Genomic DNA, 24,913 nt, shown 5'->3' with positions numbered 1-24,913 from the left:
ACAGGCGTGTCTGTGGTGCACACCCATGAGGAGGGGTACCGCTGTTGCCGATGGGACTTCACAGACACCTCAGGTGTTAATCGCACCAAGGGACGGGGGGGGGGGGGACCCATTAGGTTAAAATGCAGTGATTTACAAGAGGAAGTGGCAGTCGAGAAGGCCAGGTCCCCACCCACCCGTGAGGCCTTGGAGCCCCCAGCAGACAAACTGGATGTCTGGAGACACCGTCGGCTAGGAAGCAGGGCTTCTGACGGCACGTTCTCACACCATACCCTTTCTCTGACAGGTCTCCCGTGATGGCTGGAGGGCTGTTTGCTGTGGACCGGAAGTGGTTCTGGGAGTTGGGTGGCTATGACCCTGGCTTGGAGATCTGGGGAGGGGAACAGTATGAGATCTCCTTCAAGGTGAGTCTCTTCTCTTCCGTGCAGTTGCTGCGGCTCCTATGCTCCTGGGGGAGAGGATCCGGGAGCTGGCTAACCACTCCCTGAGGAAGTGGGCAGTGAGAGGGTGAAAGGGACCTTCAAGCCGCCTGGTCTCAGCCACAGATCTGGCGAGCATTTGCTTCCTCTTGGCCTGGCAAGGTTGTGGTGGAGCCACACACTGGCATTGGGAAGATGAAGACAGACAAACCTAGGCCTTCGGCCTTATAGCCTCACAGAAGCCCACCTGGCCTACATGGTCGCCTTCTATGCGATTTGCTTCTTGTGCCTGTCACAGCAGGAGTTGGCAGAGACTGCTGGGCAGAAGCTCCCGCCGCTGTGGAGTTGGAAAGACCTCAATCCAAGTTCTAATCCTATCATTCAGTGGCTTTGCCTTTGATCTGTTTAGATCACTTCTCCAACTAAATGAAACCAGTAACTCACATACACACACACACACACACACACACACACACACACACACAACACAACAGACACACACACAGCCCAGGACCTGGGAAGGTTAACTGAGAAGACTAAATGTGCTTAGCACAGAGCCTGGACCAGAGCCAGAGATTAGTAGCTGGCAGACATTGCTAAAGATGACATGAGTCAATATTTACTGTCGCCTCTGGATCAGCCTAGAGCCAACAGTGAGTGTGAAGGAGTTACTAGATAAGCGGCTAGTTTACCACTAGTAATATGAGTGTACATTCAACTCTGTGTTTGGCCCCCAGGAGAAGGCTCTGCCCCCGTGAGGGAAAGAATAGCTTGTCCTATACTCCTGTGGGTCCACCAGGACCAGTGTCAAGGGCTGGTGAGATGGCTCAGGGGTGGAGATGCCCTCTACCAAGCCAGGTGACCTGAGTTCAGTCCCCAGAACCCACGTAGTAGAAAGAAAGAACCATTTCCCCCAAATTGCCCTCTGTACACATGCTGTGGCATTCGTATGCACATGTGTGCATACACACGTGCATGCACACGCACAAAGAACCAGCATCCAACATGACCAGCCCCTGGCTGACAAGTCCCCTCACCTATGAGGGACAGCCAGCACCCAGCACCAGTACTGGGTTGAGCATCGGGCTTCAGTGCAGTGAGCTGATGTCGCTGTGGTGAAGGACCTCAGGACTGGGCCGAGGTGGTCTATGTCAGGTCCTAGTTTGGCCACTTCCAGTAGCAGCTATGCGGTCTTGGACCAGGATGTCTCCTCTCACTGCACCTTAATTTCAGTTTCTATAAAATGAGGCTAGTGATTATATGGCTCTCAATGCTGTTGAGAATTAATGAGACCATGCTTGCTAGAGGCTATTTAAAAAGAGTCCTTAAGAACAGTGTTACTATCAAGATGTCGGTATCATCTAAAGAATTGGCCACAGAGTTCAGACCTGGGGAATCCATATGGCTCCCTGGAGTCCTGCCCAAACATTTCCCTGCATTTGATAAAGCAGCCTGTGACATTATTAACCTCCAGGTCGTTGGTGCTGTACCCTTTGAGAGGACCAGCCTCCCAGATAACACTAATGTTGGTCCCAAGGGGTAATGAATGCCCAAAATATTTAGCAAAATATTTGGCATCAACCAGTGGGGGCAGATGCCCTGTGATAGCTCACCTCCAGCCCTGTCGGAGTTAACAAGATACCTTCACGTGTGTGGGGCTGTATAATCCTCCCAGCCACCTGTGAGGGTGATGCCACTGTTACACCCACCACACGGAAGCAATCAGGACTCAAACTACTCAGTCTGCAGTGACTGGGCCACCAGGGCCTGACCCAAAGCTTGCCAAAGTCCACGTGTCAGTCTGTTGAGAAGAAAGCAATTGAGAGGGAAACTAGCCTTAAAAAATCAGTTGCACTCAGTCACCCTTGCTTCAGGTTTTGCCCCTCCCTGGGGTCATTCCTGTTGGCTTTTCCCTGGGCTCTCGGTGAATAGAATAGGTCAGAAGTAGCAAATACGGGACTGGAGATGTGGCTCCGAGGGTAAGAGCACCCGATCTTGCCGGGAATCTGAGTTCAAATTCCAATATATTCGCATCGGGCGGCTCACAACCCTCTCTAACTGCAGCTCCGAAGGATGAGACACCCCCTTGTGGCCGCTGCAAGCACGACTCTCACTCATGCAAACCCACACTCAGACACATACATACATAACTTAAAACTAAAATCAAGATTTTTCAAGAGGAAAGATAAATAGCGTCTAAGTCTCTCCCCCAGGCGCCCGTGACCTATTGGTGGAGCCCTCCCCAGGGTGCGTGCACCCTCACATTGCCTCCAAGCTCATCACATAGTGATGCTATCTGCCTCGGGTCCAGGTTCTGTGAGCCCTAACACGGAGGTCTTGCCGGTGGGGCCAGTCTCCCTAGCTCATGTAATCTTGTTTGGCACATGCAACATTTCATGGGTGCAGTGCCGTCACGGATCCGTCCACCAAACATCAATTGATGACATAGACTTCCAGGTTTGTCCCCGGAACGAAACCCATCCAAACTGCGGTGTTGCTAGGCAGTCAACCGCAATAGATCCTGGATCCCTTTGTGTCTTACTCGCTGCTACATCCCCGGCAACTGAAGGATTGCCTGGCGTGGAAGGCGCTGTGTGAATATCTGTGGCTGGGGATGTGTGGCCCAGAGCAGCTGTGTCACTGGCCGGAGCCGCTTCCAAGTCCCCCGGCAACTTGTTCTCCAGAAACCGCTGCCGTGGAGAACGGCGGATTGTTATTCGGGATCTCCGAACCCGAAAGGATTTCATTTTGTTCCGTGTTTCAAAGACCCACCTAATGCCACGCATCAGGCAGTCGCAGCAGGACAAATGGTGGTTTTGGTCGTGGGTGGTTTTTTTTTTTTTTTCTCTCCACTCGGTTTATTTACAAAAGACTGGGTAATGAAGCCACAGTGGAGTATCAGGAAGGAGGCTGGCTCGCACTCCATCTGATCCAATTATGTCAGACACTCTCCCGGGGAAATGAGCGGATGTAATGAGTAGGCCTGGCCTCGGGGAGGGAGGCGTTCTTCCTTCAACTCTCTCTCTTTCTCTCCTGGCCAGCAGCAGCCCACCTGTCCTGCCTGTGTTCCAGGCCCGAGGCAATTCTGTCCATCTGCTATGGTGTCTCTTTGAACACAAGGTTCCGTCTCAGCCAGGGCTTTGGCCTCTCCCAAGGGCCAGATTCCCTTTACTGAGACCCTATCCTTCATGGTGACAGAAAAGACACCGGCCCTGAAAGACACCAAGTGCACTTTCAGAAATTATGATGGATCTTCCCGTGCCGCTGGGCCTAGCAGATTAATAACCTAGCTCTGATTCCACACCTCATGGGAGAACCCCAGCAGACCCATTCCAGGGCTGAAGGTGTAGCTTGGTGTTACAGCGCTTGTCCAGCAATTGTGAGCGCCTGCCACAAAATAAGTAAATAATTAAATCTGTGCCACCATTGATGAATTGGTTGGATATGGTGGCACACACCTGTAATCCCAGCACTCAGAGATTGAGGCAGGAGGGATGTGGTGAGTCTAAGGCCAGTCTGGGATACCTCATAGAATTCCCTGTGTTGAAAGAAAGGAAGTAAAAGAAGAGAAAAGAAGAAAAAGAAAACCAAGGGGCTGGAGATGGCGTTCACTTGGTAGAGCAATTGCCCAGCATGTGCAAGGCTCTAGGTTCGATCCCCGACATACACTAGCTTGGCGGTGCATGCCTGTGATTCTCAACCTAGAAAGCAGGAGAATCCAAAGTCTAAGGGTAGCCTGGGCTACATGAGACTTTATAATAAAACAGAGAAGTTGAAGTCTGCAATGTTTGAAAGACTGGTCCCTTCTTTCTCCTACCCCTGTCCCCAGCAGGCTGCTGTCTGGGTCAGAAGTCATTGTGTCAGAGTCCTCTTCTTAGAGCATGGCATCTTGTCAGTTCTAGAGGCTGGTTAAGTGCTGGGTTCTGTAGCTCAGGATACAGATACCATTTCTCTCTATGCCTTCCCCCTTCCCCTCTGACCCTATCGTTTGATGGGACTCCTAGACCAAAAACAATGTAATAATGTAGGTAAAGGCCAGGCTTGAAGGGCTGGCCGTTCCCTGGTAGGAACCCTCCCCGTTCTCCAGGTCCATTCTCTACCATGGCTCCCTCTCCAGGGCTGTCTCCTGTCGCTCCCCAGCAGCCTGTGGGAGCCTGTGGGAAGCTCCTTGCATGTCCTTAGCCTAATGGCTGTGAGTCTGTCCCAGAACCAGCTGTAGCCCTGGCCCTCCTGGAGTCAGGGTGGGATGCTGGAGAGGATTTGACCACAGCTGCCTTAGTTTCCCCAGGTGAAGCCGCACTGGCTGTGAAGGAAGGAAGGTCCTGAAGGTGCCGTGTAACTGGCTGAGAGCAGAGCAAGGGCTGGGCCTTGAACCCGGCATGGTTACCATGGCCCAATACAACTCAGGATGCCAACCTGAGTCTCTGGCTTTTCTGTCCCAGAAAAGGGCAACCCCCAGTTTGGGGAACCTGTCTCTCCAGTTGAGAGATGTTTGTCACAAGACAGAGGTGATGGAGACCATGATAGTGACACACGCCAGCCTCCTGTGTCTGTCCCATTTCTCCCAACGCAAAAAGAAGGCAGACCGCATCCAGAGAAGGATGGGCGAAAGGCCTTCCCTTTCAGCCAGTGGCTGCTCTCCTGACTAAGAACACAGACACATGAGACCTGAGGCCCCAGCTGACAAGGCTGGACACTGAAGCTGGCTGGGCCTGGTCACTGGGCCCCAGGCGGAGTGAGTAGGACAGTCCTCCACTCAGATAAAGAGTGCCACCCGGCAGAGATGCCCATGACCGCTGCAGGAGGATCACAGCTGAGATGCATCTGTGCATGTGCATTGAAGAGGAAAGCAATGAAGGGGCTGGAGAGACAGCTCAGCGGTGAAGATCACTGGCTCCTCTTCCAGAGGACCCGGGTTCAATTCCCAGCACCCACATGACAGCTCACTGCTGTCTGTAAGTCCAGTTCCGGGGTATCTGACACCCTCACACCAAAGTACAGCAGATAAAATTAAATAAATTATTTTTTTTTAAAAAAAAGAGCGAGCAGCAATGAGGTAAAGTGTACGCCCCAGCTGTGAGGTGGCCTTGAAGGTATCAAGTCAGGGCCCTGCGGGGAGAGTGGGGAGGCAGCAGAATTCAGGGTGCTAGAAGTTCTCCGGGCAGAGGGAGGGGCTATGGGAGAGAGGGATGGAACAAGAGGTGGGAGATAGAAGGGGGAAGACTTCATGCCGACAACCTGTGTGAGATGCCTCTTGGGTAGTCCACGCAGACTCAGTAGTCAACAGCAGGTTTAGCCTGAAGGGAACTCCCATTCTGAGCCGGCCACCAGCAGCACCCCCATCCTGGGCGAGAGGAAACCCAGCCAAATCCTCTGTGAGCTCTGGACATCCTATGCTCTGGGAACACCTTGGATCCCTCAAACTTTCCAGCAGAGCATGGTCACCCATCATCCTTAAGTCTGGTGGCCAGTGTGGCCAGGGCCAAAGGAGCTGGAGGTCCCACCAAAAAGAAGACTTTGGATTTCATTTGTTCGACTTGTACAGTGGAAGGATTCCTTGTACAGCAGAGCTGGGGACAGCTTTAGCTAGTGCATGTGTCTCGGGAGATGGTCAGAACCAGGGTAGGCAAGTCGCCCCCGCCAGCTTGGCACCACCACCCGACTCTCAGAGAGAGGGTGGCCTGGCAGACGCAGACTTGTCCATCAGTCCTCGGCGAGGGGAACCTGGTGGCCGATCGATATCTCCTGCTTTAAAAAATAAATTTCTTAGCTTGGCCTTTACCTTAATCTAGCATCCAGAGCCTATTAGCTTGAGACCAGTGTTCTGTTCAGTTGACTAGCCAGGGTTTCCTTCTTTTCCACCGTCCGAGGAAAGTTGCACTCCCAGACAGCACCTCTGCTAACTGCAGCCTCGAACACCTCCCACATGAGAAATGGCACACGGGACATCCTGCATTCATCTTGGCAGGGGGTAGTAAGACCCAGGACCTTTTGAGAGCCCTGAATAGATTAGGACATGAAGCCCAGCCCCCAGTGCGCCCCCAGCAAGGGTGCTGCACAGAATTTGGGTCATCTGTGTCCTATGCCAGGTCCACAGGAGATGGAATGTGAAAACCTGGTTAATGTCCCAGAAACAGCTAGGACCCTCCATGCCCAAAGCCACTGTGGCCTCGATTCTGGATTGTTGTATCTGGACTGTTAAGGGGCCCAATCTGTTTTATTTATTTTGTGTAACATGAGGGCCTGCTCGTTGGGGTTTCTGTCCCGCCTGGTACCCCATAGCCAGCAAGCCCCAGAGAAAATCACACATAGATCTCCATAAGTTATAAAACTGATTGGCCCATTAGCTCAGGCTACTTATTAGCTCTTATAGCTTATATTAACCCAGTATTCTTATCTATGTTAGCCACATGGCTCGGTACCTTTCTCAGCTGGGCAAGTCACATGTTGCTTCTTTGGTGGTCTGGGCTGGACTGGGAGAAATGGGCTTCCTCCTTCCCAGCATTCTCCTGTTCTCTTTGCTCCACCTCTACTTCCTGTCTGGTTTTCCCACCTATACTTCCTGCCTGGCCAATCAGCATTTACTTAAAACATGATTGACAGAATACAGACAATTCTCCCGCACCACTTCCCCCTCTTTTTTTTTTAAACAAAGGAAAACACCCCATTCCATGAACAGAGCCAACTTTGTATAACCGAATGCTATGAAGACGTCCTGTCTAGCCGTACCCTGACAAGAAACCGCACCTTCCTTCCCTTCCCTCACACACCATTGGACTCCAAGCCTCTGGCATCCATAGCACAGTGTCTGAGCCTTTGCACACTTGGTGTTCTCGTCCCTGTAGACCAGACCAGCCCACGAGGACAGTGTCGCAGCCTCCTCCCCGTCCCACTGATCCCCTTCTTTTCCCCAGCCTGTCCCCTTCTACTTTTGTGTCTCGTGAGCTCAACTAGTGTTATTTATTCGCAGGATGGCTACACCACTGGAGAAAATGTCCCTTCCTCCCTGGCATCCATTAACACCTCATTCAAATGAGACTGTTGAGGGGCCCCGATCTATTTTATTTATTTCTATTAATAAATTTGGGGGCTTCTATAGCACACATGTAGTGGTCAGAGGACAAGCTGGGGGACTTGGTTCTCTCCTTCCTCCACGTGTATCCCAAGACCTGGCAGTAGGTGCATTTTACACAACGAGCCATGGCGTTGACCCATGGCGCCCAACCTTGGGCAGGTCTTATGCAGGTGACCACTGCTGCTGTGAATTCAAGAGCACAGTGGCCCCGTCATGCCGACGGGTTTCTGTCCTATCCTCGACCTCCAGTTCTCCCTGACTTCCTGTGTATCTCAGTGTCTGCAGTGGGTTCTGCACAGTTTGGAACTTCGCTCAGCAGCTGTGACTGGCAGCTCTTACCATAGCCTTGCAGGTATTTTTCTGCCCCGTTTTTGAGTTCAGGGCTTGAGAAAGCCATGCAGACTGTGTGCTGGCATCCGAGGGGATGGGGACATAGGATAGAGTCATCACCTGCATCCTCCCTTCTCGCCCTGCAGGTGTGGATGTGTGGGGGGTCGCATGGAGGACATCCCTTGCTCCAGGGTGGGCCACATCTATAGGAAGTATGTGCCCTACAAGGTCCCTGCTGGAGTCAGCCTGGCCCGGGTAAGACAGTGGCTTTGCAGGGGACTGGGGGCAGCCTGTGGGAGCATAGGGGCCCCAGGGGGCCTCAGGCTAAGTGATTGCTGGATGATCCCCAAGTGAAAGCCAACTGAAAGGAACTTACAGAGAGCCCTGCTTGGCTCCGTGGAGGCCGTGGGGCTGGGAGTATGGATGGCCTAACTCCTCTGAGGCTGCGTTTGGAACTCTGTTGAAAGGGAGTTGATCTTTTCCAACTCAGCACTGCGCAGCGCTACAGAAGGACAGGAAAGCGATGTGTTAAGTGGAGCGAACTGGTCATTTCACAGGAGGGCTGCCCGAGGTAGAGATGACAGAGACACAAAGCTAGACCAGCGGTGGTTTAAAGAGACCTGTCAAGCAAACATGGTGGTCTTGTCATCACTGTTGAAAGGGGGGCATAAAAAAATAAATGGTTCTCTTCTTTATCCCCACCCAAACATGTCAAACTACTCCATTGACCTGAAAACCATGTTAAGGATTGAACTAAATTGGGGGTAATCATTAGCAAAAGATTTGGGGGATGGGAGTTCTTTTACTAGGGATTTTTTTTTAAAACTAAAAAATAAGAGTGATCTCAAAAATAAGTGAAGGAGATGCCCACCCCCCGGGGATGAGGTTGGAAAGATACTGTGCTGTTTGTAGTACTAGAAAGGCCAGAGTGCAGCCATGCCCCAACAAAGAAGCACTGGGGGACCTTCTGCCTGGGTTCCCAAAGGTTTTCCAGGCCTTTCCAGGAGTTACTTCCTCAGCTTCAAGCACCGCTGAGCCAGACCATGGCCAGGAAGGCAGGATGGCAGAGCCCTCTAGTGGTGAGAGTCTCTAACGACAGCCTCCAGGCCCACTGCCCTGTGGACAGCCCCTTAGCAGAGGATATGGTTTCCACATCAGGCCCACCAAGAGATGGAAATCTTCTCAGATGCCCTTGGCCTTTCCTGTAGAATGCCAAACAGGAAAACGGAGCCAAAATCTTTTCATAAGCCAGAGATTGCCACTCTTGGAGGCTACTAGGAACAGGGGGAGAAGGACCCCTGAGCAGGACCCAGGGCCTGCCCTACTGCACCCTTTCCCAAGCCGGAAATGAATATCAGGGTGCTGGAAGGCTGCAGTGACACCACAGAAACCTGTCTTCCAGCCAGACACCCCGCAGAGTAGCAACACACCGACCTCCCTTCTCCCTGGCTTCCATTCTCCACTTCCGGGCGGGAGAGAGGAAATGAAAACATTAAATAACTCCAACTCCTGCTTCAGTCTGACAGGCACCTGCACCTGTTCCCTACACGGAGACTGTGACTGTCTACATGGGTGTCAGTGGCTGCATCCCTGTTAACAGCTAGCACTGGACAGGGGGCTTCCGTCTCTCATGTGAATGCCGTTCAGGCATCTGACATCGCTGGCCATCTATCCTGAATCAGGGCCTGTGTCTGACGTGAGCTGGCCCCAGTGGCGCATCCCGTCTCTCCTCTGTAAGCCCAGTTGTCCCCTGTATGACTGCATGGGAAGTGCCTCTGCCCACCGGAACTGCAGCTGCACCGCCATCATTTTAGTTCTGGGTCAAGTGCAACGTGTTTGGGGGGGATAGAGAGTTCAAAACCACCCCAGGCTTCATAGTCAAGATCCTGTCTCCAAAGACAAAAAGGGGAAAAGAAAAGTCGTCTCACTGTTTTGGCAGCCAAACTCACAGGCTTCTAGGGCGCTTGCCTCCTGAATGACATTTAGAGGTTCTCAGGGCCCTGAGAGAGCCAGCGTGCTCTCTTAATGGCACATCCGCCTCTAGAACAAACACCGGGTCTTACTGCACAAGCCTGACCCTGGAACTGGGACATGAGAAAGGCAGTCCTGCATCAGGTGGAGGGGACAGGCCTGGACAGGCAGGCCAGGGAAAGAGAAGAGTCTCCGTGTTCTAGAATGTTCTTGATGTGCAAGCCCTGAGGCCCTCCACTTGCTCCAGGCCCAGCCTTTGCTGCGTAGGCACCCAGTGGAGTTAGCTCCCTCTTTCCAGTAGGGTCAGTGGCCGTAAGGAAGCCTGGCTGTCTTTGGAATCTATCACAGAGACCTTTCACAGGGCAGGGTTCCCATGCAGGGCCTCCCTGGGGTGACTTTCTGCCTGGGTCAAGAGCTAAGAGTGGTTTTCCACAATTTTAAGACACTGGAGGGGAACCCAAGGGACTTAGGACACCAGGTTGTGGCACTTGAAAATCAAATGGTGATTGACGTCATAAAGTTTTATGGGTGCATGGCCACGCTCCCTCATTTAACCTAGGCCCTGGCTGTTTTACAGTGCCATGCCTTGAGACCATCTGGTCTGCAGAACTCAATCATCTCCACCAGAAAACACTTAAACATTTGTCCAGTCCCCCCGCCATGCTGTCTGCTCCTAAAGCAAACCTTTACACACAAGTGTCAATAACTGTTACACTTCAGAGGAAAATTCAGATTAACCTCAAGATGGAAGCCAAGCCCCTCAGTTCCATGGGTGTCTTGAGGGAGGGAGACACAGACCCTCGCCACTGAAGGAAGCCTAGGTTCGAAGGAGGAGGTTTGCCAGCAGGGGCTCCCTCTGACTTACACTCTTGTGTTCTGAGTGGAGCACCCTGCAGGAATAGAGAGGATTTTCACATGGTTGACACACAAGATCTTAGTCTTCCTGTCTCCCGATTGCTCTGCCCAAGGCTGCCTCCCCCTTGGACTGTCTCCCCCATGGGTTGTTGTTTTATAGTTGGCTGTCCTGAGGCTTTATCATGAAGCTCTCAAACCTCTGAGGATTGCGAGAAATCCCACCTGCTGGTAGGATTAGGAGGTCTGGGTGCAAATTATTCTTATGGAATTTGGCCAGAACCAGTTGGTGGATAATAGCAGAAACCCAACTCACATTGGCTTTGAAGAGTGGAAAAGTGGCTTAGTGAGTAAGTTCTCCGTGTGCCGATGAGACCTGAGTTTGCATCCTGGCACCCACATAAAAAACCACCTATAACCAGACACCTATAACCAAGCCCAGCCAGGGGAAGACAGGATAGCTGGGGTGTACTGGTTACCAGCCTAGCTCCAGGCTCAGTGAGAGACCCTGCCTCAAAAACTAAGATGCAAGGGCCAGTTAAGATGGCTCCTGGTTGGCCTGGGCTCCTCGGGAAGCCTGAACCTTGTGCCCATCTTTCGTTCCAGAACCTGAAGCGTGTGGCGGAAGTGTGGATGGACGAGTACGCGGAATACATATACCAGCGCAGACCGGAGTACCGCCACCTCTCAGCCGGGGATGTCGTGGCCCAGAAGAAGCTCCGAAGTTCCCTCAACTGCAAGAGCTTCAAGTGGTTTATGACCAAGATTGCCTGGGACCTGCCCAAGTTCTACCCACCTGTGGAGCCCCCAGCCGCGGCGTGGGGGGAGGTGAGTGTAGATGGAGCGACTGGGCGCAGACACAGAGAGAGCGTGCCCAGGAAAGCCTCTTCCATTTTTCTCTTGGACCCTGTCGTGGTGGGGCTGGGTTTTGTTCTCTTGTGCTAGTAAGTGTTCTGAGGATTTAAGCTGGGTCAGCATCCATTTCGCCTTTTGACCATGAGACACTGCTGGGTCTGGGCCCTTGGGCTTGCAGTGCCAGGGACGGGAACCTAGGAGCTTGCTCATTCTAAGCCGCGCTCTTCAGGTGAACCAAGTTCCTAGCCCTTGGATCCCAGTGGCAGCGCAGACTAAGAATACAGAGGTCAGGTTCGGAACAACTGAGTTGTAATGGCCTCATTTCCATCTGGTTCTCCTGTGGTTCACCAGAACCACGAAAGGCCATCCGAGACTAACTCAACTGTCACCACCTTGCCTCTTGGTGATGTGTGTGTCCTAAGCAGATCTGCAGCTCTGACCCCCAGCCTTCATGGCTGAGATATGGGGTCAGGGCCATTTTTATTCTTTGGAGTGGGTTGGGGAGGACTCCTGCTTCCTTGTGTCATTCCCTTGCCCTAAAGAATAATTCTAGATGGACAGCAAAGATACTGTCCCTGGACAGCTACCTCTCAGGCTCCTACAATGAGGGTCAAATTGGATCCTGGATCTGCTGGGTGGACACTGCAGAACATTGGCCTCCCTCCTTCCTTCCTCACCTTCCCAGGCTTCAGGAAGTGTCACTGGGGAGCCACTGGGATCCTGTCCCTCACAGTCAGGAGGATCTCCTGCAGCCTGGGGCAAGCTCCTCTAAGGCAGCACAGAGTTGAGTCTGTCTTGGTCTCCTCACCACCCAGCAGGGCCCACTGGACGTCTTGAGGTGCCTCAGCGATTGCCCTTCCTTTGTCCCCTCAGATTCGCAATGTGGGCACGGGACTGTGCACAGACACGAAGCACGGCACACTGGGCTCTCCACTGAGGCTTGAGACCTGCATTCGGGGCCGTGGAGAGGCTGGCTGGAACAGCATGCAGGTGAGGTCCACTCAGAGGGACTCTGAGGTCCTCACGCTTAGTGAACAGAGACCGTTGTCAACCAGAGGATAAGTCTCGGTGCTCCCAGAGCACCGGGGGAAGGGGGACGGAATTCCTGCATGTGACGGGTACCACTGTTCATCTGGACTGTCCTATAAACCCCCACCCTCATACTTGTAACCAATAGGCACCTTTTGGCTCATCTCACTAGTGTGTGTGTCCACACACGTGCTTGCTCTGGTTTCTGTTTCTGTACCTGAATGTCATGTTCCGAGTACTTTATAAAGAAAGGAAGTTTATTAGCTCCCAGTTCTCATGGTTCTGCAGATTCAGGAGCACGACACAGCCTCTGGTCAGCTCTATTGGGGACCTTTCTGCAGGGTAATGACTCAGAGAGGGCACTGCCCTGGAAGGCAGCATGTGCCCTGTCTGCCTTCCTCGGCTTATAAAATCCCTAAACGGGGCTGGCTGCTACGATGGCCCAGCCAGTAAAGGTGCTTGCTTTTCAAGGCTGAAAACCAGAGTTCCATCCCCAGAACTCAGGGTAGAAGGGGAGAATCAAATCCCTGACCAACACATTCTTGCTATGGCACATGCAACACACACACACACACACACACACACACACACACACACACACCCCACACAGAGTATTAAAATACTTTTTTTGAGACAGGGCCTCTCTATGTAGCCCTGGCTGTCATAGAACTTGCTATCTAGACCAAATCGCCTCAAATTCAGATATCCTCTTGCCTTTTTGCCTCCTGTAGGCTGGAATTAAAGGTGTGCACTACGCCCAGCCTATAAATACAAATTTAAATAAAAAAAACACTGGGAAACAAGTGCTCAGCTACGAGTGTTTGCCTCACGTGTGCAAAGCCCCGGATTTAATCCTCAACACCACAGCACTGGCCGTGGCGGCACATGCCTGTAATTAATCCCTGCACTCTGGAGGCCAAGGCAGGAGGTGGGAGATCAAGGCCGGCGTGTGCTATGTGAGACCTTATCTCAATAAGTAAAACAGCAGGCCTCTCTTTAGTGCTTTGGTGTAGATTCCTTTGAGGAGAACTGGGTCACATACAGTAGGTTGGGCTTCATGTCTGAGGCCCCTCCACAACGATTTTCACAGGGGCTGCACGAATGTTGAATTCTCCCCCGGGTAGCAGAGCTCCTTGCCCTGTGTCCTTGCCAGCTTCTGTCACCGTTTATTTTCTTGTTGATATGGATTAAAGACACAGATGTACTAAAAGCATAAGCAGTGTGCACTGCTTGGACCTCCTCACAAAATGCGGGAGACTCCTGAGCAGTGCACATACAAGCCCTGCGGTGGAAATCAGCCGTGAGTAAAGGAAGGTTGGCACCTCCTTCCTGGAGGATCCGGCCCTGATGGCCGTCCTTTCCACGCCGCTGTATGAAGTCAGCACAATTCCAGCCTCCCAGAGGCTTATCATGTAGCCCTGGCTGGCCTGGAGCCCCACTGTGTGCGCGGACTTGCCCACAAATGTTCTTAGTGGCCTGCTTTTTAACCCAGAATCTGGAAACAGCCCTGACATCGGGGAAAAGGCACACGAGAGGCAGACAGGACAGTGGCATCAGGGAGCGAGCTGTTGGTAAATGTGCTGGCAGCTAGAGTGCCCACAAGGAGATTAACTTGAAAAGTAAGAAAGGCAGACAGACAACAATTCCAATGTTAGAGAGTTCTGGTAGGTGCTGCTGAATCTCTAGTAAGAGAAAACAGGTCTCTGGTGGCCTGGGGATACCATGAGGGGACTGGAGGGAGATTGGGCCAGGGAGCATAGGAACCTTGGAGAGGGATGGGCTTGTTATCCTGTGAGGGTGGTTGTAGGCAGTCCAGCCACACCAACTGTGCGCTTTCCATGGGGACGGAGTATCAATGGTTAGTTATTCTTCGGCAGAAAGGTACAAGGAGGGGGCATTAATCAGCTAAATTCAGGAAGTGGGTTCCGCTAGGATCTTCATTCAGAATGGGAAGTCCACTGGGTGTCTGGTGACAGCAAGGTCTCTGAGGGGACCTCCTCTCATTAGGGTGGTGCTTGCTGAAGCTTCTGATTTGTTTCCTTGTCTGGGAACATGGTAGGAGCAGCAACAAGGTGATAGAATTAGCTGGGAGTTAATGCCTTTTAAGGCTGAGTTACTAAGAACTGGAGACATGGCTCGGCTGTTAAAAGAACGTAATGTTCTTACAGAAGACCTGGGTTCAGTTCCCAGAAGCCTGGGTTCAGTTCCCAGCAGCCACATTGGGCAGCTCACAACCCTCTATTACTCCAGCTTCAGAGGATCTAGCGCTCTCTTCTGGTCTTTGCAGGCATTTCATTCCTGTGCACAGACACACTCAGACACGTAATTGTTGTTTTTTACTCTTTTGGCTCTTTTGGTCTTTGCTCTTTTGGGGTTCTACCACCCAGCTCCCAAATAAATCACATGGAGTCTTATAAATGCCCAGTCTTAGCTTGGCTTATTTCTAGCAAGTTTTCCTAAACTTAGATTATCGCACCCATCTTTTGGTTCCAGGCTTTTATCTTTATCCTATGTGTCTTTCTTCTTACTCTGTGACTTGCTGTGTAACTGGTGACTGGCCCCTGGAGTCTTCCTCCTCTCACCCCTAAATTCTCCTTTTTCCAGATTTCTCCTTCTTTTTACTCTATCTGCCAGCCCTGCCTATCCTTTCTCCTGCCTTGCTATTTCTCAGCTAGCTCTTCATTAGACCAATCAGTGTTTTAGACAGGCAAAGTAACACAGTTTCACAGAGTTAAACAAATGCAACATAAAAGAATGCAACACATCTTTGCATCATTGAATATATAACACATCTTAAAATAATATCCTACAACACCTAATAAGTAAAAGTAAATCTCCTCTTAAAGTTAAGGCTGGCTTATTAGAACATGAGATAGAGTCAACAAATTCTTTTTCAGACCGCTGAGCTTAATTTTCTCTAATTTAGAACAAGCAGAAGCCCTCAGGCAGTGGTGGCGCACACCTTTAATCCCAGCACTCAAGAGGCGGAGACAGGCAGATCTCTGTGAGTTTGAGGCCAGCCTGATCTACAGAGCTAGTTCCAGGACAGCCAGGGCTACACAGAGAAACCCTGTTTCAAAAAAAGAAAAAGAAAGAAAAGCAAAGCAAAGCAAAAAAAAAAACCAGGGGCTGGAAAGATGGCTCAGCAATTAAGAGCACTGACTACTCTTCCAGAGGTCCTGAGTTCAATTCCCAGAAACCATATATGGTGGCTCACAAGCATCCATAATGAGATCTGGTGCCCTCTTCTGGCATACTTGCAAGCAGAACACTACATAATAAATAAATAAATAAATCTTTAAAAAAAAAAACAAAACAAAACAGAATGCATGCATGCCTGTAATACTAGCACTCAGGAGGCTGAAGCAGGAGTTCACGGAATTCAGAGCCAGCCTGGGCTACAAAGTAAAAGCCTGTTTTAACAATAATAAATAGTGAATAAATAAAAACAGCCGAGCAAGCCAGGCATGGTAGAACATGCCTATAATTTCAGCACTCGGGAGCTGGAGGCAAGAAGATCAAGGGCTTAGGACTATCCCTGTCTGTATAGCATGATGGGGCCATCAAACAGTGGACTCCATCCCAGAAAACAAACCGGCAAACAATGAAGGGCGTTCTCAGTGTTTGCTGCTTCTATTGATGTCCCTGTGTCTGCAGGTCTTCACCTTCACCTGGAGGGAGGACATCCGGCCTGGGGACCCTCAGCACACCAAGAAGTTCTGCTTCGACGCTGTCTCCCATACTAGCCCGGTGACCCTCTATGACTGCCACAGCATGAAGGGCAACCAGCTGTGGAAGTACCGCAAGGTGGGGAACGGTGCGGGATGGGGAAGCAGACCAGGGAGTGCAATGCCTCCTGCTTCTCCCTGCAGATCCTGTCCACTCATCCTCTCTGCTGTTAATCTAGCTTGGAGAGAGAGGGCGGAAACCCAGATTCATGCATTTTAAAAAGAAAGCCACCCGGGCAGTGGTGGCACATGCCTTTAATCCCAGCACTTGGGAGGCAGAGGCAGGAGGATCTCTGTGAATTTAAGGCCAATCTCATCTACAGAGCTAGTTCAGGGACAGCTAAGGCTACACAAAGAAACCCTGTCTTGAGGGGGAGGGAGAAAGGGAGGGAGAGGGGGGGTAAAAAGAAAGCCAGCCAGGGTGTGGTAGTACACATCTTAATTTCAGCATTGGGAAGGCAGAGACAGGCAGATCTCAGTGAGATTAGGCTAGCCTGGTCTACATAACAAGTTCCAGGTCAGCCAGAACTATATAGTGAGACACAGGAAGAAAGGGAGGGAGGGAGCGAGGGAGGGAGGGAGGGAGGGAGAGAGAGAGAGAGAGAGAAAGAAAGAAAAGGAAGGAAACAAGCAACCAAGCCCCACAGCAGGGACCAAGTAGTGTTTTGGTTGGAAGCAGGCTGTGTTAAAGATCCTGCTTAGAAGTAGCATCCATCCCAGGGAAATGGGAGATGCTGGGCCATAGGCCAAGAGCAGGGCCAGCAGGATATGAGCGTCAATCAAATCGACTTGTTTCCTTGTTGCTGTCATGGCTTCTGTGTCCCCCACCTGACAACCTCCCTGTCCCGTAGGACAAGACCCTGTACCACCCTGTGAGCGGCAGCTGCATGGACTGCAGCGAAAGCGACCACAGGATCTTCATGAACACCTGCAACCCCTCCTCCCTCACCCAGCAGTGGCTCTTTGAACACACCAACTCTACGGTCTTAGAAAAGTTCAACAGAAACTGAGTCCTCAGACCTCCTCGACGAGCCCCTCGGGTTGCTGTGGAGTTTACAAACCTTCCTCCGGTGGGAGAAGGGCATCTGTGGGCACCAAGGTGCTGGGCCAAATGGCTTGGGACAGAGGGTTCTTGAAGCACTGTGAGGTGGGGCCAGAGGGAGAAGAGACCGTACAAATGGCACTGTAAGAAGGCAGAGCCTGCTTATTTAACAGCAGAGCTCCTCGGGCTGCCAACATGTCCCCTAAGGGGTAGAAATACCTGGGCAGCCTCAGGCCAGAAAATTAGCCCTATGAGGTTGCTCGACTCTCGGGCTGTTCAGACATGACAGTGCCCTGGAAAGAAAGGTGGTATTGGCCTTGGAACAGCTTTTAAGCCTGTGTGCCAGCCGCTGGCAAGGCAGTGTGCCTGTCCCAGGGGAGACTGCTAGTATTGCCCAGCTTCTGTGTTGGTCCAGGGCAGTGAGAGCCCCCTGGGACCTCAGAGTGTTCCATAACTAGGCAAAGGCCCCCTTACTCTGCAGCCAGATGTAAAGGATGTCTCCCCCGGCTCTCTGGGTATTTCAGATGCCCATTCTAGCGTCAGGGCTGTCTGGGTACCAGGTTTTCAGGGCTAGTTCAGCTGACTAAGTAGACCTCCAGACTGAACAGCTCCCAGCCCATGCGTCCAAAGTCCTTTCTCTGTGTCTCTCCTTGGCAGCTCTCTGCATCAGAGAGGAATGGGATGCTGCGAGGTGCTCACCACTGGGGGCAACATCCCCCAGATAATGACCATTGTGGTTCCAACCTCACAGAACCCTGGAGATTCTGAAAAATCCTGCGGTTCTGTCAAAAGCGAAGATGAGCCGTGGGGTACGCGGGCATACAATGCAAGCAGCCAAGTGTCGGGCAACCCCTGACCCAAGCCCATGTGTGACCTTAGGAGTGGAGGCAGTGGGGGACCAGAGGCTTTGGCGTAACCCAATGCCTGAGCGTCACAGCTGCAGCCTTGTTAATAGTGAGGATCTCATCAGCTATTGTCCCCTCACCAGATCACCCCTAACCCCACGTCAGGGTCCTGGGGGTCTCAAACAGAAACTCACCCTCCAAAGATTGGGCCACCTGTTCGTGTTACTTACTCGAACAGGTAAGTAACCTGTTATGCGATTCTAGGGTCAGAACTCTGCCTTAGTAATCCTGGTACCGAGGTCAGCAAGCCCCCGGGTTGGCCAGGTGGCTGGTGTAGAGCCACCTCCACGCAGCCCCTGTGCTGGCACAGCTCTTGGGTGGATTCCTGGTGTCCTTGTGGCCATCTAGGAAGGAATCAAAAAGGGGGTGGACGGGTATCTAAGACCCAGTGGGGATGCAGGTTGCAGCCACGGAGAGTCGAGTCCTCAGAGAGCATTGTGGCCTCGTTACAATAAAAACTGTGCCTTTTTACAAAGAGAAAATGCAGCCGAACAGCCGATTGCCTAAACTTGAACCACTTCCTAGTGCCTTGCTAGACAGACAAACAGGGGCAGGTGGAGGAGGGGCGCTTGTGTGGGTCCTGTGAGCTGAGGGACTCAGGCAGGAGGTGCTAGGCTCGAAGCAGAACCTGAGACCCAGGAGCAACTGCCTATCTGTGCAGGAGCCCTCCCCGGGACAGGACGGCTCAAGGAGCCTGCAAGTTCTAGGAACCTGGCAGCCCTGTGCAAGGGGCATGCCAACCCCCGGAAGTGCTCTGCCCGTCCCTCACTATCAGGGGTGAGACGACCAGCTGGATTTCCAGGTAATGTCAAGCCAGACAGATGGTTAAGGCAGGGGCAGCCACAACCATCCCCAGCATCGCTCGTTTATGACTGTTCTCATCTAGTTCATCCCCCTTCGTGGGCGGCCACTTCCTCTGAGCTCACCTCAGAGGTCACAGACAGACCTGAACCCTCTGTCAAATCAGACAGATTTGAGGAGGTACATCACAGGAAGGGCCAGGTTGGTTTGGTGGCTGACTGCAGATGCTTAATTCGCACCTTGTTTTGATGTCAGGTGTGGGAATCCTTATCTCAAAGAGTCAGGTTTCCACTCAGCTGACAGTCCACACAAGCAGAAGGACCTGTGGACATGCCACTGGCCAAGTGACGGGCCTTTTCCTCCAAAGCTTTATTCAGAGACCGAGATCACAAATCATGATGTGATTAGAAAGGCAGCACCCCCCACACACAGCCCCTCCGCCCAGAAGATTCTGGAAACATTTTTGGAATGCAGAGTGTCCTTGCTGTGAGGCTAAGGCCTTTGTGTGGCTAGCTGTCTTACCCTCTCCTGCCAACTGGAGTTCCTGGCTTTGAGAGCAGCCAGGTGGCAGCAGGCTGCTCTCATGGGCGTTTCCAAAGTCAGCATCATGGTGCCTCCTCAGTCCCCCTGTGGCAGTCATTCCTGTGCGTAGCTGGGAATCGCAGACTCTTGGCTTCAGCAGTTCCTGGTTCTTACCGGTTAGGCAGTTTGCATCCAGCACTCGGAGGAGGGTTGTGTTTGTAGTTTCCTAAAGACTGGCAGTGGGAACACCGGGACAAGGCATGCGTGGAGTTCCGCCCTTGAATTCATCACCTTGTCCCTAACGCTTTCTACGACAAATCCGGGTCATAGTTGGGTTCAAGGTTGATGCTGAGCCAGGGTCCTGCTGCCACCATGAGGTGAGAGTGGTCCCAGGTTTCAGGACTTTAATATGCCCCAGTCTGCTCTGTGACCAGCTGGAAGGCTGGGTCCCCAGGGGCTGCAGGTAGGAAAGCTGGGAAGTGAGACAGGGATTCTGTGGGGAAAGCCTGAGACCACCCATCCCTCCTGCCTGGAAGACTGAGCCTTGTGAAGGTGACTTACCATGTTCAGTTGTGACTCCGATTGTTCAATAAACCTCCAGACTTTCTCTAAAGTGGTTTCTGCTGTGTCTCTTGTCACCTGCCTTCCTGTCGTTGTCCTCAGAATGCTGAGCACCTGCCCAGCATCCAGATGTCCTGCAGGGCGCTGAAACCAGTCAAGGGGAAGGCAAAGACCAAAGCAAGGATGATTGTGGGTGCAAAACATTGAGGATAGCTAACCAGGATGTCTTGGAAACTGGGATGAGACCATCAGGAAACGCCCTGCAGAGCTGAAAGACCAAACCAAAGAGAGGACCGGAGGCAGCTCCTGCAAAAGCCATGAGACAGAAAGGGACTTGGGTGTGGAGAAGCACAGGGGTGAACTCCACGACTCAGGGTCTTCTAGATTAGACCAGAAGGGAGGGAGTTCTGAAGGATGATGACAGGAACAAGCTGAGCTCACTCATCAATCACAAATAACCTGTTTATCAAAGTATTTCTAGACTATTTGGTATGTAGAACCATGACCAGAACACCCTCCATGAGACCTTGGGCAACTCCTACCCTCATTGGGCCTCAGTTCCCAGTGCAATGACCAGTGTTTGAATGTATTGTCTCAGAGGAATCCTGAACTGAAACTATGGCACAGTAGTGAATGACAAAAGAAAGTATCAAGGGCCGACTGTTTGCAGACCTTGGCTAGAATTTGAAAGACTGAGTAAGCAAGAACCAAGGTAAATGGTGTACAGGATCTCTCCTCCTGTGTAACCCTTTTACCCTCACATGGTTCAACTGCCTGGCTTTACCAATATGTTGAGAAATGCTAGGTTTGTTCATTTGCTTGCTTATTAAAGATGAGTTTATGTGTACAGCTATACAGAGTTACAGGTAACTGTGAGCCATACCACATGGGTGCTAAGAGCCAGAGTTGGATCATATGCAAGATAACAACCAATCTTAACTAATGACCCAGTTCTTCAGCCCCCAAGGTGCTGGGGGGGTTGACTTTTTGAGACAGGGTTTCTCTGTAAAACAGCTCTGGCTGTCCGGGAACTTACTCTGTAGACCAGACTGACCTCAAACTCAAAGACCTGCCTGCCTCTGATGGGATTAATGGCATGCACCACCATGCCCGGCCTCCAAGGTGCTGTTTTTAAAGCCCTTTGTACCTATTGTCTCCACCTCTCAGAAGAAGTCCATGAAACCAGTGTGACATAAATGCTGTTTTTTCATTCAGTTTCAAGTCGCCCAGATTGGTACACTTGTCCTTATGTCTACCACTCAGGGATGTTGAAACAAAGATTATGAATTCAAGTCCAGCCTGGACCTACCTCATGAGACCCTGCCCTGACTCAAAGCCAAAAAATATGGCACATCTCCTGAATGACAGACAAGCCAGAGCCCTGCTCTGATCCTCTAGCCCAACAAGAACAGACCCTGAAGGACATAAAGGGAGTCCAGCTTTAGTATCTAGATAAATTCCACAAAGGAGACCATGGCCTTGAGATTTTTATGACCCTGGAGGTCCAGGAGGATGCTGAGTGAGGCCTCCAATTTCTGGGCATGTCGTCACCTACTGTAATGGTTTGAATAATAATGGCCCCATAAGCCCATATGCTTGAATGCTCAGTCAATAAGGATGGGCACTGTTAGAGATAAGAGGTGTGGCCTTGTTGGAGGGAGCCTGTCGCTGGAGGTGGGCTTTGAGGTTTCAAAAGCCTATACTAGACCCAGTGTCTGTCTGCCTCTCTCTCTCTCTCTCTCTCTCTCTCTCTCTCTCTCTCTCCTCAGCTACTTCTCCAGCACCACGCTAGCCTGCCACTGTGCTTCCTGTTGCTACACTGAGCACCATGATGGTCATAAAGTAAGCCTCTGAAGCTGTAAGCAAGTCCCCAATTAAATGGGGACTTTTGTAAGAGTTGCCTTGGCCTTGGTGTCTCTTAACAGTAACAGAACAGTGACTAAGACACCTACACCCTAGAAACCCGAGGACAGTTCAGTGAAGGGCCTGCTTATAAACAGTGCTTGGTGGGGTTGATAGGGCTGACAGCGGTTAGAGCGCTGGCCGCTCTTGCAGAGGACCTGGATTTGGTTCCTAATGCCCACATGGTGGCTCATAGCCACCTCCAACTCCAGTTCCAGGGGATCCCGTGCCTTCTGGCCTCTGTGAGCACTAGGCATGCATGCAATGCCTGTACATATATACAGGCAAAATATTCAGATACATGAAAATAAAAATAAACCCAAAGGTGGCGCACGCCTTTAATCCCAGCACACAGGGGCAGAGGCAGGCAGATCTCTGTGAGTTTAAGGCCAGCCTGGTCGACAAAGTGAATTCCTGGACAGCTAGGCTGTTATACAGATAAACCCTATCTCAACAAAACAGAAATAGTAATAAATCAAAAAACCAACAAATTAAAAAAAAAAAAAAACAACAGTGGTTGGAGCCTGAGAAAAACAAATGGTGAAGATTGGGGATGGGGGCAGGTAGATCCAGCCACTGCCCAACAGGAAGGGATGGGGGAACACAGTCCCTGTCCTCTGCTCTCTCTGCCTTGGGGCATCAGCCTTTCACCTGAAGAAATGAAAGGCTCTGGTCCAGGACTGCTGAGAGGGTTCAGGTCAAGGTGCTTGCTGTGCAAGCCTGACAGTCTGAGCTCCGGTCCAGAACCCAAAGAAAGGAAGAAGGGAAAACTCCCGCTCTCCACGGATGGCCTCTGACCTCCGCATAGGCTCTGGCCCACACACACGCCGTACATACAAAACGATAATAACTAATTTTTTTTTGCTTTGTTATTATTTTGAAGCAGGGGCTCACTATGTAGCCTAGGTCAGCCTCAAGTTTACTACGTAGACCAGGTTGGTCTGGAAGTCAGAGAGATCCACCTGCCTTTGCCTCTGCCTCCAGAGTGCTGGGATTAAAGGCATGCAGACCATTTATGCCCGACATAAATAATTTTACTTAAAACTACTAGTTAGTCAAGATAATTATCTAAGTGCTGGGGTTGGGGCTCAGCAGTAGATCACCGGAATGCACTCGGCCTTGAGTTCAATCCCTAGGACTGAAAAGAAAGAGATGGGTGCACCGGGAAATCCAGAAGGCGGCACAAATGCTTTTAGTGTTACTCTGTTATCTGGTTTAAATAAAGACTGTATACATTAATAACTTAAGCCATTTATGGGTAGACCGTGTACAAGGAAAGGTTCGAGTCACGTGGTAATAATCAGCAAGACAAGGGACAATAGCAAGACCAGAGCTGCGTGATGGCACAGTCGCTGTATGCAGCTGACTTTGAGCCACTGCTCCAAACTAGGATGCTTTCCATTAAGAGGTTAATTGAGGAGCCGGGGGCTTGTGAGGAGGCTGGCAGCTGCTCACATCATGCCTTCTGGCTTGGGTGGGTAGAAATCAACCAGCATCCGACCTGATCATTCTGGTACAGGGTGTTTGGGCACCATTATGGTGAGTGGATACAAGATGGGGAATTGGGAGAGAGAAAGAAGCAGGATGATTCATGTGCTGGAGAGAGAGGTGGGTCTTAGGGGATGAGGGTGGTGAACAGGCTGACATGGATGGTGATGTCCATGGTGATGTCCGGGCATTGGCTGCAGCCAAGGATCATGTCAGGGGCTCTGGCCCTGCTGCAGCTGTGGGGGTCTGTCTTGATATCTGTGGTTCCTGTTATCTCCAAGGGCCCTGAGGATGCCCAAAGTCTGGGCTACCATCTGTGACCATATCAGTGTCCAATGTAGGATTCCCTTCTGTATGCTGTGAATATGTTTTATTGCCATTGGGTAATAAAGAAGTGTAACATGAGGGCCGGCTTGTTGGGGTTTCTGTCCCGCCCAGTACCCCACAGCCGGCAAGTCCCAAAGAAAATCAATCACACAGAGATCTCTATAAGTTATAAAGCTGATTGGCCCATTAGGTCAGGCTACTTATTAGCTCTTATGACATATGTTACCCCATTATCCTTATCTACGTTAGCCACATGGCTCAGTACCTTTTCCAGTGGGGCAGCTTACATCTTTCCTCTCCGGTGGTCTGGGCAGGAATGGCGGAGGGAGCTTCCTGCATCCCAGAATACTCCCAGTCTCTTTGGTCCACCCCTACTTCCTGTCTGGCTTTCCTGCCTATACTGCCTGCCTGGCCAATCAGCGTTTTATTAAAATATGATTGACAGAATACAGACAATTCTCCTATACCATTTTCCTCTTTTTTTTTTTTAAACAAAGGAAAATACCCATAGTCCATTTGTTGGGAATGTGGGTGTAGTATTTCAGGCTACTTCCTGCTGGTTGGGGGCACTGATGATCTTATGGGGACCAAAAGAAAATTTAGAGTTATAATCAAGTCCTGACTGGAGTATCCTGTGAGTCTTGATCATCTCAGGCAGCAGTCTTGAATCTGTTCTGGATGTAGAACTCAGGCATCCGGGCCATCTGTTCCTACCGGAGATTTCTCGGGTGGTCTTCCTTGTTCAAATCTGATTTTTCTTAGCTCAGAATGAATCCACAGCCTCTCATTTCCTGTGGAAACAAAAGCAAAATCTCTTCTCCAAAGTAGCATACCTTTTGACTTCAGTTTTGAAGCCAAGGTATTTTCAAAATACCTATCTTGGGTTAGTTCAGCAGTATTTATAAACAACAGTCCTTTAGCAGCTGTTGCTCCTTCCTCAGCATTCAAACAATTCAAAGAGAGCATACTAGCATACAGTATCAAGATTCTCTGTATATTTTCCATCTTTATTTTAACCTCTATTTATTTTATTTTTACTTTTACTTTTTGAGACAGGTTCTCTGTATATCTTTGTCCTGGAATAACTCTGTAGACCAGGTTGTCCT

The 24,913-nt window shown here is 51.0% G+C and overlaps 1 protein-coding gene across 1 annotated transcript in view; it reads left to right on the top strand.

The window, feature by feature from the left end:
- The window catches only part of Galnt10 (polypeptide N-acetylgalactosaminyltransferase 10), a 140,464-nt gene extending 120,322 nt beyond the window's left edge, over positions 1 to 20,142 (top strand). Inside the window, 7 exon segments of the mRNA XM_087910619.1 lie at positions 287 to 404; positions 7,971 to 7,982; positions 7,984 to 8,079; positions 11,254 to 11,475; positions 12,376 to 12,492; positions 16,189 to 16,338; positions 17,111 to 20,142. Coding sequence (XP_087766745.1) covers positions 287 to 404; positions 7,971 to 7,982; positions 7,984 to 8,079; positions 11,254 to 11,475; positions 12,376 to 12,492; positions 16,189 to 16,338; positions 17,111 to 17,269 — 874 coding nt within the window. The 3' untranslated portion in view covers positions 17,270 to 20,142.
- The last annotated feature ends 4,771 nt before the right edge of the window (positions 20,143 to 24,913 follow it).

Source organism: Myodes glareolus, chromosome 9, assembly GCF_982192425.1.
Source record: "Myodes glareolus chromosome 9, mMyoGla1.1, whole genome shotgun sequence".
Taxonomy (NCBI): Eukaryota; Metazoa; Chordata; class Mammalia; order Rodentia; family Cricetidae; genus Myodes; species Myodes glareolus.
This window is presented reverse-complemented; position numbering and strand designations above follow the sequence as displayed.